Source organism: Danio rerio, chromosome 24, assembly GCF_049306965.1.
Source record: "Danio rerio strain Tuebingen ecotype United States chromosome 24, GRCz12tu, whole genome shotgun sequence".
In the NCBI taxonomy this organism is placed as follows: Eukaryota; Metazoa; Chordata; class Actinopteri; order Cypriniformes; family Danionidae; genus Danio; species Danio rerio.
In genome coordinates, this window is record NC_133199.1 from 28,041,429 (window position 1) to 28,055,183 (window position 13,755).

Here is a 13,755-nt window from a genome sequence, read left to right on the forward strand (position 1 = left end):
GTAGCTGTTATTCATACATGTGACTTATGTTGTAAGTCAGTTCATGATTAGCGCATGCATTAACTCATCATTTGTTCATAATTAAAATATGAACAAATGATGAAATAAAGTAAAAATTAGTTTACAAATGAACACATCATTATTTAAGTACTGTTATTGTAAAGTGTTACCGATTTTTCCAACTTCTATTCACCTTTTTTAGCAACACGGAAGCAAGCTCTTTTCGCTGATTGTTTTAGGACTTCCAATTTATTCACCTTTAGGGAAAATTACCAGCAATAACAAACTAAATAAGTGAACAGTCAAGCTACTTGCTCAGCAAACAAATGTGTTTATGACTATATAAAAGTAGCATAGTGAGCTGTTAGCATACAGCTAAAAATCTTCAACTTTTAGCCAATATTCGAGCCAATAAAAGGCTGCACATATGTGAAAATTAAGGTCAATAAGTAAATACACTAAAGCTATATGTATTGTGAATAAAGATATCTCATAGTGTGATACATACTTTATTGTTATGTCAGTATTCGGCAACTTCAAAGCAGCTGATTCATGCACCTTTTCTCAAATGTCATTTTGAAGTGCTGAATTTCCCATCACTTCCTGTAAAATCAAAAATGTAATCAACTTCCCACGTTTCTAAATAGACAGAAATATAGATAGACAGAAATATAGATAGACAGAAATATAGATAGATAGATAGATAGATAGATAGATAGATAGATAGATAGATAGATAGATAGATAGATAGATAGATAGATAGAAGACAGATACAAACTTACATCCTTCAATAAATCTGTTTCTTATTGGTCCTGAAGCAGTCCAGTGCACAACAGCATCATACATGACCAAACATCACAAATGAGCTCACATGCAAAGCTCACTTTTACCCTGAGTGTACAAGATGGTAAACAGAGTATTTATAGGCAACATACTCAGCAAGTACAACTCCTTCTCTTGTCACCAAATGCTGAATTACCTTGATTTGTGTTGCCGTGTATCGTTCTGCATAGAGCTGTGTGCAATGATGTCATTTCGACAAAACAATACAGAAGTCTATGAAGAGTTAAAAGCACTATGCTATTAAACACAACGGACTTGTGCACTTTTAATTCCTTTTTTAAACTTTTACACAATAAATTACATTAGAAGTACACTTTATTCTGTTAACGGCCCACCCCCACCCCCTCTGCTATAACTTCTAACCACCGTTGACTAATATTACATTAATGCCAGTGTTTATGGTGGAATAATATCACACTTTACATCTATTCATATATCCACTTTCAGACTACAAAGCTTGGATTGCTGAGAAGACGCAGAGAAGTCATTGGATTTACACGATATACTGTTTGCAAACCCCGGCCATACACTACAGCACAATTAGCAGGACTCAGCTCGGATTTGCTGGTCGTTTTTGCAACCCAAAATAAAACAAATTACACAATGGAGCTGCTACAATTGTCACGTGTGTTACTCATCAATGCTACAGGTGTATAACAGGAATAAGACCACTAGGACGGCGCTAATACAGTTGCGTTGTCTGGTGAGACTATGGTGAAACGGTGTGAAATATAATATCTAGAGGAGCAGGCAAAACGTTTATTTTGAGTGGGGATTCAGCCTTCAGGGTGTCCCTCGTTTGCTATTAACACATGGTTTGACATTCAGTCCTTGTTCTCTGGTTCAGAGGAGGAGGCTCTCATGGAGATGCTGGAGCACAGACAGCATCAGTTTAGTCCAGCCCCATGCTTCAGTGGTGTCTAAAACAAGGAAAAGACAACAAACATGAGATGGTTGTAAGGATAGATTGATCCAAGTGATTTTTTTCTTCAGTAGAATATCAAAGCAGATTTCTGTGAGTATAACATGAAAGACAATGGCTACTTTGTGGCGGATTACATTTTTCACTATTTTTGTGACTTCAAATTCCCAATACATTTTCATACTTTTATAAGCAATCATAAGTGTGGAAAATAGCCTTCAAACATAACTTTCCTCCACATACTTGCATTCAATGGAAAAACCAACATTTGTTGTTTAAAAATAAAAGTATATTTAAAAAAAAGATTGACTTGACAAGGCAATTATTTTTTGTTTCAGATTTGTTAAATAGCAGTGGTGAAATATAAGAGTAAACTAAGTACCCATGGATTCTGGGGACACATTGAGGTTTTATGAAGCAAAACATATCCTCAAAGTAACATTCTTCATATATTTTGGACTTTCAAAGAATAAGCAGCCATTTTCTTGCAATTTATGACCCAAGTATAATGGCTTCAGATACAGTGCTCAGCATATATAAATACACCCCATTTTGAAAATGAATATTTGTATCCATTACTCAGTGAATATAGGTAGTGTATTTTGGTGCATTTAAACAAAACACATTTATCAAACAGATATATTTATTAAAATTATCGTTTAGTCACCAAACATATTTAGAAATCAAAAGATAATACAATTAAATTCAAGCTAAATATTGCAAAAATAAAATACAATTTTAAATTTTTCTGCTTCTCTTGATTTGTCCTCTTTTTTAAATTTGTATTTAATATTTTTTTATAACATATATACATATTTGGGTGTACTAGTTTTTGGACCCTTAATCGTAAGTTATTTTGTAAGATAAGCTTCAAATTTGGTTTCAGTACTCACTAATCTAATGTAAATGCCAAATATAACATTGTATATTATTGTATATGTGTAAAGGGAGTACTTATATATGCTGAGCACTATACATTTTTATTTTATTTTATTGTTTTGAAAAAGTCATCTACATCTTGGATGGTTTAGAGTCTAGAGGCTAGATTAGATTTACAGAAAATTTAATTTATGAATGAACTAAACCTTTGAGGCAAGACATTTGACAGTTTTAAAAATTTGTGTGCAGTTTAAAATGTGTTTCAGACTAGTAGAACTACTGAAAAGAACACATCTAGAAAGCACTTTTTTGTATTTTATCAGTTTAATTAATAATTCACCCTTGACTTGTTGCAAACTAGTCCAAGTTGTTTTGTTCAGTTAAAAGAACATAAAAGGAATAAAAGAAGACATACCGAAGAATGATGGAAACTGGTAACCACTGACTTCATTCATTCATTCATTCCTTCATTCATTCATTCCTTCCTTCATTCATTCATTCATTCATTCATTCATTCAATCATTTATTCCTTTTCTTTTTGGCTTAGTCCCTTTATTTATCAGGGGTTGCCATAGCAGAATGAACCGCCAACTTAATCAGCACATGTTTTTCTTTCAGCTGCAACCCAGTAATGTGAAACATCCATACACAATCATTCACACATATACACTACGGCCAATTTAGTTTATTCAATTTACTTGTACCATGTTTTTGGACTGTGGGGGAAAACCGGAGCACCCGGAGGAAACCCACGGGAATACGGGGAGAATATATAACTCCACAAAGAAAGGCCAACTGTGAGGTGACAGTGCTTGCCACTAAGCCACCATGTAGCCCTAACTTCCTTAGTAGGAACAAATACTATGAAAATCAATGGTAACCAGTTTCCACCATTCTCCGGTATGTCTTCTTTTGTCTTCAATAAAACAAACTCAAACTGGTTTGAAACAAGTAAACGTTGACAGCTTTTAATGAGAATTCACTTGTCTTAAGACCATTTTCTCAAAATAAGCAATTTTTATCTAGAGTTCAGTAACACTTGCATGAATTAAATTTCACATTATAATCAGGGGTGCCCAACCTTTTTCGTATGAAGGGCCAAAACCCAAATATTATTGAGAGCTGTGGGCCAAAGGTAAATATACCAAACTATTTTACATTAAAGTTACCATGGGTAATTTCCTAATTTATACTTTAACTTTGGCCCGCAAACCCTACTTTGGGCATCTCTGGTTAATATCCTCATATAAATCTTAAAGGTTTTTATAGAGGATTTTGTTAATAGATTTTCCTGATTTTATGCTAAATTTGATTCTGTTTTACTCATTTCATTCTGTAAAAAAAACTTGTCAAACTTGGAGTAATAGCTGAAAAAATGTTCTTTCACCTTTACATTATATGTTGAGCTTGTCTGAGGCTGGTCTAAGACTCTGGAAAAGTGATGAGTCAATAGCGGCGCTACTGCAATCCTGGATCAGATTCTTGTTGCAGTCACCAAACGCTGGAGCAGCGGACACTTTGGGATGTGAGACCTGCCTGGTCAGAACGAGGATATCGCCCAAAGCAGAACTCATGCTGTTCTGTGAGATTTCGCTGATGGGGGAAAACTCTGGAACAAGCTCATCTCTGGACACTGGGCTGCAAGAAAAAGCATCCTGCTTCATTACAGGGACAAAGCTGTATTCATTTTGTAAGTATGCAGTAATTCATGTTGCTTGTTTTGCGACAGAGACTTAAAAAAAAACACTTTTTTCCTAACAATGACTTTTTTTTCCCACAGAAATGTAACTTTGTGTGGAATTCTGAGAAAAAAAGTCAGAACTGTGAGACATAATCTCATAAATACAAGAAATAGTTTCAGTTGTAAAATAGGAACTTAGAAATTAAACAGATAATAGAATTGCGAGATATGAACTCAAAATTAAAATAAAATTTAAAATTGCAAGATAAGCCCAAAATTGCAAGTATTAAAATTATAAAATATTAAATGCAAGATATTAACTAACTAAAAATAGATTCCAAGCTGTATAAAAGGCCAAACTGCATGAAAAAAGTCAGTTTGTAAGATGTAAACTCTGAATTCTCAAAAAGGTTTACATTTTTAATAAAAATTACAAAATCATATTTAATAGTGTTGCCATTGAGACATCTTCCTTCATAGAACTGTGAAATTTAATCTCAAAACTGGCATAAAAAGTCAGAGCTGATAAGATTTGAAGTTGAACCTGTTAGGAAAAAGCCACAAATGCAAGACATATAGAAAATTTGAAAGTAAAAATAAGTAAATGTAAACTCATAACTGCAAAATTTACTGTATAAAATCACAATTGTGAGCAATAGTCAGTGCTGCAACACATACATTCCGAATTTTACGAACCGCAAAGTCAAAACTGTGATCTCAGAACTGTAAGATAAACTGAAAATTGCCAGATTTAATCTCAAAATTGCAAGAAAAAGTCAGAATTGTGAGACAATATATGAATTGGGAAATGCCAATTTTAAGAAAGTCAAAATTACAAGACATAACCTCATATTTCTAGGGGAAAAAAAGTCGGAAATGTGAAAAATAAACTCAGACTTAAGAGGAACAAATTGTGAAACAATAAATGAACTGGGAAGTGTCAATATTAATAATAAAAAAATAAAGTCACAATTAAAAGACACTCATATTTCTAAGGGGGAACATCAGAATTGAGAAATGAAAAGTGGCCTTTATTTAATCAAGCTTCGATTTTCATATAGCACGATTATGATGGAGGCTAACCTGACGTCCATAGACTGAACCCCATCAGATAGATCATCCGCCAAACTGCTTTTTGCCTCCAGAGGCTCAAGGCATATGACTGGAGATTCAGATGCTGTTTTTGGTGGACTGTTAATCACTCTGATCCCTGTAGTGCGAGAGTAAATCAAAAGTAAATAACTAAATAACTCATTTCCTAGATGATCAGCATTTCTAGTTTTTGTGAAAACCCTTTCTTCAGATCTTAACAACACCACTTGATGGCGCTCTTTCACTATTTCTACAGTATAAACAATTTAGATCTTCCACATGCTGAGTCACTCAGCAACAAGAAATAAACTGAGTGCATGTTTAAGTGAATTACAAGAACTGATGGCTTTACAAAGTGAAAAGGAAGGTTAAGTGTTTCTACCTGCCAACTGCAGAACTGTAGGCTATAGTGTTCTACATTTACATTAAAACATCAGGCTCATGCTTTTATCCAAAGTGAGTTCAGAAAAAGAACAGAAGCAATCAAAGCAACTAAAGAACAAAAATAAGGATATTATAATGAACATACTGTATTTATAAATTGTTGAGAGAGAAAGAGAGACAGGTTTACTGCATATTTTATTTGTCACTTTTTTTAAAAGGAGAAATAGATAAAGAAAAATAGATACGAAATTGATACGAAAGTGTTGGAAGATTGGTGGTTTTAAATAAATATATGTAAAAAAAACAATAAAGAATAGATAAAACAATGTTGCTAAAAGAACTTGTTTGAAATAAAAAGACAGAATATAAAATGGGGAATATATAAAATCTAGAACAAACAAACATAGAATTAAAAAGCTAAACTGTTTTTGGTAAAAAAAAAAAAAAAGATTAAAATTTAAGACAGAGAACCAGAGAATCTTTTAAATATGAAATTTTGTATAAAAAATTCCTTAGAGCAGTGTTTCTAAACCACGGTCATGGAGAACCACCAGCTCTGCACATTTTCCATGTCTCCTTAATTAAACACACCTGATTCAGATCATCAGCTCAGTAGCAAAGCATGCAAGACCTGTAATGGGTGTGACAGACAAAGCAGACATCCAAAATATGCAGTGCTGGTGGTCCTCTAGGAACATGGTTGGGAAACACTGCATTAGAAAATGATAATGATTAGAAATAAAATAAGATATAAAAGAATAGAAAAAAGATAAGAAAGTGATCATTTTATGGCAGTATAATGAGTACCCTCAGTTTCCAAGGGAGACGGTGAGATGGACTGAGAGACAGAAATGGGGGATGGGACTTCCATCTGCGCCTCTTCTTTCTGTCCAAACACATGATATGCGATATTATTTGCCACTGTCAGTACATCTTTGTCATTTGATCATTTAATTAGCCTGTGGAGAATTCATTTACCTTTTCTCCATCTGGTTTACGTGTCCTTTTCATAATCTCCTCGATACGCTGTCAAAACGCAAACACGATGCGAACATTATTTTACTGAACTCACATGCCATGTCATAAAAACATAATGTAAACTATTAAGCCTAAATATGTGAATTATTATTATCTGTCAGACACAGCTTAAGGTCAAGATGAAATCACAACTGACTCGTGTTATTTACAATACACAACACAGCGAATACAATAACTGTATTGATAACAATAAATATGTCGAAAAATCTAAATAGAAAAGAATAATGCAGTCCAAAATGCAGAGTAACAATATCACTGTACCATATCAATATCACTACTTATTTTTTAAATGTTAAAAGACAGCCATTTAGAATCAATTCTGCTTTAATGAGTTTGAATGTAAAGTGTCAGACGAAATAACTGTAGTTTCGCTCATAATAAACAGAACATTGGTGTGGGCAGTGTGTGTTGAACGCTTTCTGAAAAGTGAAGCCAAACACTTTTTACTACCCCCTGATGGCTGGCTGCAGAATAGGTCATAAGTCCATGTAAATGAATGGGATATGAGCGGTGCCGGAGTGGGACACCTTTTCAGCCCTGGAGTTTCAAGCCTCAGACCGGCCCACCTCAGTTCACGACTGACAATATTAAAATAAGGTCATTTCCAAATCAGTTTCTAATGACACTATCACGTCTGTTTTTGAGAAAACAGCTGCTTTAGAACTTCAAATGTTCAACAACCCTTACAGTATTGTATGTCTTAACAATAAAAATGAAAACAATAAGTTACTCCAACGAGGATCGAACCCGGGTCTGCGGGGTCTTAACCTAACGTGCTAACCGCTGGACCACATTAGATGTGTTCAGATAGGAGACACAACTGAGTTTTATAATCATTAAAACAGATGAAAAGAGAAGAGTTGCAGTAAAATAAAAATAAAAAGGATGTGGTCAAGTAAATAAATAAATTTAAAAAGTGTGACTGCTGAGAGCAACAGATTCAGGAGCTAGGGACACCGGCCCTCGCGGCCAAAAAACGGACCGGCCCACCGGGAATTCTCCCGGTCCTCCCGATTAGCCAATCCGGGCCTGGATATGAGTCGAATTACGATAAATAAATACATTTAATTACACTATAATTAAACTTTAAATACTATTTTCCATCCTAAAATTTCGCTTCCATCAATTTAGATTAGACAACGTATGTTCAAGGGTTAGGTTTGCCAGTAATTCTGCTTTTAGCTAGTCATGTGATATGATAAAAACTGTTTGACTGGTGACATTTAGAGCTTTCAAATGAATTGGTGAGGAGATTGGGCAGGACTTTGATATCATGGAAACAGCACATGATCATTTAAGCACAGACTCAGGCTCCAAATGATGTCATCAGCACAAGATGATGGCAGCCATTTTGGCTTCACTTTTTTGTTGTTGTTCCACCTTTCAAAATCTTTTCCTGCTGTGAAACTAGCAACAGCCTGTTTCGGCGCTGATGTCTTTTAAACAAACCAAGTATTGCAACAACGATTCAAAGCACATGAGTGAGCTGCTTTTACATCATATGTACAGTTAGAAATACTAAGCTGTGCATGTACAGTGTGTGAAGGATAAAAAATAACAAATTACAGTTATATTACTCATGGTTTACTGATTTAAAATAAAGCCTAATAATTTTTTCATTTGAAGAAGCCCAATTCCAATTCTCTATTTCCTTAAGCACATACCAGTTATATATAATTGAACTTAGAATTATTATTCCCACTGTATATTTCCCCGCAATGTCTGTTCAACAGAAATTATATTTTTTCCCAACCCATTTCTAAACATAACAGTTTTCATAGCTCATTTCTAATAATTGATTTCATTTATTTTTGCCATGATGACAGAACATTATATTTTACTAGATATTTTTCAACAGACTATTATCCAGCTTGAATTGAAAGGCTTATTTTTCAATTTTCTCCAATAGAAAAAACTATTTTCGGAAAAACTGTGAAAAATTCCTTGCTCTATTATCATTTGGGAAATATTCATTCATTCATCCTTTTTCACCACAGCGGAATGAACCGTCAACCTATCCAGCACGTTTTTTACACAGCAGATGCCCTTCCAGCCCCAACCCATTTCTGGGAAACATACACACACACTCATACACTACGGACAATTTAGCCTACCCAATTCACCTGCGTTATATCGCACGTCTTTGGCCTGTGGGGGAAACCAGAACACCCGGAGGAAACCCACGCGAATGCAGGGGGAACATGCAAACTCCACACAGAAACACCAACTGAGCCAAGGTTCGAACCAACAACCCAGCGACCTTCTTGCTGTGAGGCGACAGCACTATCTACTGCACCACTGCTTCGCCCATTTGGGAAATATTTGAAAAGAAAGTAAAATTCTAAGGAGGGCTAATTATTTTGAATTCAACTGTAGGTACCGGATTCAGGACCAAACCTTAATTACAGCATAGTGTTTATTTATAGCACACAAAAACAATTATAAAGCACTTATGCACATTGCTTAATCATTTTGATGGGGTTATTGCATGCATTGGTTGATTCTGAATTGAAACAAAGGAAAGCGAAGCACCTTCTTTCTCTGCAGTCTCTCCTGTTCCTCCTGAATTTTGAGCAGCTCTCGCTCTTGTCTCTTGCGTTCGGCCTCTCTGTGAACGCGCTGCACTGCTTCCTCTCTCTGCCAGACATCATGACACATCACATCTCCAGCAAGATCACATTAGTGCCTACAGTTATTCACAGCTACACAGGACAGATTGCTGCTGCACGTGTTTGAGTGAGTGACTGGATGGATGAGTATCCTCAGTGTGTTATTAGAAGTCAAGTTATCTTCGTGTACACTTTTTAGATTTTTATGCATTTATGTGATGACTACTTTGATTTTTTTAGGAAGTATTGAGACTATTGCTAAAAAATAGCCTTTTCTTAATTATTTAATTCTAAAATGATTCAACAATTTCTAAAAACAAATCCAAAACATGTATGTATTCTGCCTTACATAATGCATTTTAGTACAAATAAACAGAAAAATTTTATTAAAATGTATTTAATTTCAGATTATAATAACAATGTAATCTAATAAAAATACTTGTATAAATACTTGTATAAAATATTTGTACATATAATTATAACTTTGTAACTTAAAAAACATCTGATACACTTTTAATACCTTTTACAAAAAGTAAAACAGTCTAATAAAATATAATGTAATATTATAAAAACAAGTAATATTTAATTTTAACAGTTAATTTATTAGAATTAAAATTATTTTAACCTATATTATGTTAACTTTAATATTTATATAATAATATAATATAATATAATATAATATAATATAATATAATATAATATAATATAATATAATATAATATAATATAATATAATATAATATAATATAATATAATATAATATGAGGAATGGACATACCATTTTAGTTAATTTTATTAGAAATCATATAATTAACATTTTTAATTATTATATTTAAACATCTTATTTTTTGTCAACACAATACATTTATTAATATCATGTCTAAATAAGATAATTCTGAATACATTTAGCAAAGAATCTAACAGATTCTTAAGTAAACAACAATGCAAATAAATCATATTGAATGAACAAAGTCAAATGAATTGTACTGACCTGTCTTTCCAGGTCATCCTGGAGCTCTTTCCAGCGCTGCTCTTTCTGGTGTCTGTCCTCCATCTCTCTCTGACAACGCTGCTCCTCCTGCCTCAGTCTTTTCTCTTCCGCCAGTCGATTCTCCTCCTCCTGGCGCTGTCTCTCCTCCTCCTGCTGCCTCTGGAGCTCCTCAACTCGCAGCCTGGCATCAACGGACAACACAATACAGTTCAATATATTCAGTACTATTCACTAATGACCAACTGAAGCTGGAAAAATATGAGCAAAGCAGCCTGAGAAAAAAGGTCTTTATTATTTAACCTTTTGCTCAAAATAATATGCTTGAGTTTGCTTTTGGATTAAACTAGAGGCTTTTTGTCAGATAATTTTAAACAGTTTGTGGAGATGTAGGTGAATTGTTAAATTGGAGACTTCAATCCAACTAACTTCTCTGGGTATGTGACTCTTGGCAGCTAGCTCTTTGCAACTCTCACATGGTCGCCCACTGAAGCTAAGCAGGGCTGCGCCCCGGTCAGTACCTGGATGAGAGACCACATGGGAAAGCTAGGTTGCTGCCAGAAGTGGTGTTAGAGAGGCCAGCAGGGGGCGCCCAACCTGCAGTCTGTGTGGATCCTAATGCCCCAGTATAGTGACGGGGACGCTATACTGCTCAGTGAGCGCCATCTTTCGGATGAGACGTTAAACCGAGGTCCCGACTCTCTGTGGTCGTTAAAAATCCCAGGATGTCCTTCGAAAAGAGTAGAGATTTAACCCCGGCATCCTGGCCAAATCTGCCCACTGGCCTCTGTCCATCATGGCCTCCTAACCATCCCCATATTCCAGTTGGTTTCATCTCTGTCTCTTCTCCACCAATCAGCTTGTGTGTGGTGTACGGTCTGGCGCAAAATGGCTGCCGTCGCCATCATCATCCAGGTGGATGCTGCACACCGGTGGTGGATGAGGAGATTAAAATGGGTGCCAATACACATACACAGCTCACAAACTGTACTTCGTTTGCAACTGTTTATTCTCAAACAGAGGAAAGTTAATTTGTTAATATTATGTGCAAAAGGTTAATATTTTTCACAATATTATTTTTTATAACTATATTTTTGTCAGAAGAAGATAAATTGCAAGTATTCAGTTAACAAGTATTAACAAAACAGAAACAATAAAAAAAACAAATAATTAAACAAATGTATAAATAAAAAAGAAACATACTTCCAGGATTGTTCGCTCATATTCAGCAATGATGCAGATTCTGCGGCAGACATATCGGCCTACCTCTCGTCTTCCAGCCGCTGTTTCTCTTCCTGCTCCTTCAGGACTCGGGCCAGGCGTCGTCTCTCTGCCAGCAGTCTGGAGGCCTCCTCAGCATCAGTCGTACCTGCTTTCCCAGTGGGAGTCACTGGAGACTCTGAAACACAACACAGGAGAGCCCACTGCATTAGAAGAAACAATAGCACATGGGTTTGAAACAATATGAGTACATGATAAGGGAATTAAAGAGAGAGAGAGAGAGAACTTTGAGTTTATTGCCACATCAGCTTCTATGGTCGTTGCAAAAAAAAAAAAAAATCAAGTTTACCACATTTTATAAATACCACTTTTCTATAATTTTACAAATATTCTAACAATTAAGTCATCAACAACAATAAATACACAAGATAAAAATACATAAATAATAATAGTGATAATATATAAGATAAAAATCTAAAACTGTTTTTTAGGTTCACCTTTGATAAAACTGTTACAATTTTAGAAGGATTCACATTTAAAACTATTTCATTTAATGTCTCTCCAGATAAAAATTGTTGTCTGATAACATTAATAATAGGGCATTCCACAAGAATATGTTTATAAAATTAAAGAGAAAATTATATTACTACTTAAAATGAAATATATAAAAACAAACTAATGCTACTACATGACATCTTACCATAAAAAAGTAAATGATAAATGTTGTCCGTCATGATCACCAGCGATCTAACCTTCATAGATCGCTGGAGAACATTCACATTTACATTACAATCCTGTTTCAATATGAACTACAAATCCTGTCATGGAACACACACCTGCTCCAAGTCTTCATTGATTACACTAACACAGCTGATACTACTGATTACACTTCACATATATACGGCTCACTTAATGGCTGCGTCCGAAACCGCCTACTACTCAGTAGGTTCTGCATTTGAATGTAAATGTACTACTCGGCCGTTAGAAAAGTAAGTTCTGTACTACATCCGCCATTTTGTCAATAGTCACGCGACCTACTTGCGTTATTTGCGTCGCTTCACTCCCATTCATGTATTAGCTCGCGGGGCATCATGGGATAGCGCAGCGTGCATGGGATGCGCACTCCAGCATGTCGCCGGAAGTAGTATGTCATCCGGGTACTTCACACATACTGATTTTCGAATTCTATGAATTCGGACATACTACTCGGCTCGCTTACTGATTTTAGCGTACTATATAGTATGGAAGTATGCGGTTTCAGACGCAGCCTAAGACACTTATTGCTGAGTTTTGTTTATCTGTTTGTGAACTTTACAACGCATTTCTTTTGCCTTTTTGTGTTAAACCTTCGCTTTGCCGTGCTTTTGAACTTTGTTTTGTTTGTTTACGTTGCTTGCTCTATAATGAGAATGGGTAGATGACAACAGAGATGCGGATCCAAATGTAGTGGTGGGCAAAGCGAGGCTTCATGAAACACTAAAACAGTCTAAGCAAATGTGTCAAAGCTTCAAAACGTTTTGAAACTCCACTCTACAGTAACACCAATTGGTCATTTTTAAGCATTACACAATTGCCAACACAATTGGCAAAGAATCTTAAGCAAATTCAGGTATTACGCCCCATTCACACGGGGCGTCAGCATCAATGCTTCACATCACATTCACTTTGAATGGGTGATGTCAGGCGTTTCTGAACTGCATTGTGGATCCGTCTGCACCGCTTCAGTGTTTGGACTTTCTCAACTTTTCAAGTGCCAACGGAAGCTTCAGCCAATCAGATCCCTGTATGCAAATACATCAGCTCAGACAGTAACCGATTGCTTACTAATTTTATTGGATTACGCTGCTATGACTATCACGTCAGCCCCAACTTCAGACATGTCCTCTGTCAAGTGTTGACGCCGAAGCCCCATGTGAATTGGGCGTTAAACCCCCCGTTGTAGTGTTGAAGCTTCAAGTGATTTATTAAAGGGGTGAGAGTTCCTGACGAGCATGCATCGAAAGTGGGTTAGAACCCAGGGCGATGCAGCTATAGATGTTAGTTTTTAAATGCTCCTTTCCTGTAATATGTTTTGTTTTAACATTGATCTGACATCCGAA

At 35.4% G+C, this 13,755-nt stretch overlaps 1 protein-coding gene across 8 annotated transcripts in view; it reads right to left on the reverse strand.

Moving 5' to 3' along the window:
* Positions 1 to 493: 493 nt before the first annotated feature.
* Positions 494 to 13,755, reverse strand: part of map7d2b (MAP7 domain containing 2b) — a 42,404-nt gene continuing 29,142 nt past the window's right edge. For 5 of the 8 annotated variants that reach the window (XM_001342242.9, XM_073940727.1, XM_005162756.6 and 2 more), the window contains 8 exons: positions 11,702 to 11,834; positions 10,439 to 10,619; positions 9,372 to 9,476; positions 6,780 to 6,827; positions 6,609 to 6,687; positions 5,409 to 5,535; positions 4,032 to 4,282; positions 494 to 1,763 (listed from right to left, as the gene is read on the reverse strand). In XM_001342242.9, the coding sequence (XP_001342278.5) occupies positions 4,039 to 4,282; positions 5,409 to 5,535; positions 6,609 to 6,687; positions 6,780 to 6,827; positions 9,372 to 9,476; positions 10,439 to 10,619; positions 11,702 to 11,834 (917 nt within the window). In that variant the 3' untranslated portion in view covers positions 494 to 1,763; positions 4,032 to 4,038. The remainder of the gene's footprint in view (positions 1,764 to 4,031; positions 4,283 to 5,408; positions 5,536 to 6,608; positions 6,688 to 6,779; positions 6,828 to 9,371; positions 9,477 to 10,438; positions 10,620 to 11,701; positions 11,835 to 13,755) is intronic. The other 3 variants (XR_012399392.1, XR_012399391.1, XR_012399390.1) reach the window with 1 other exon arrangement.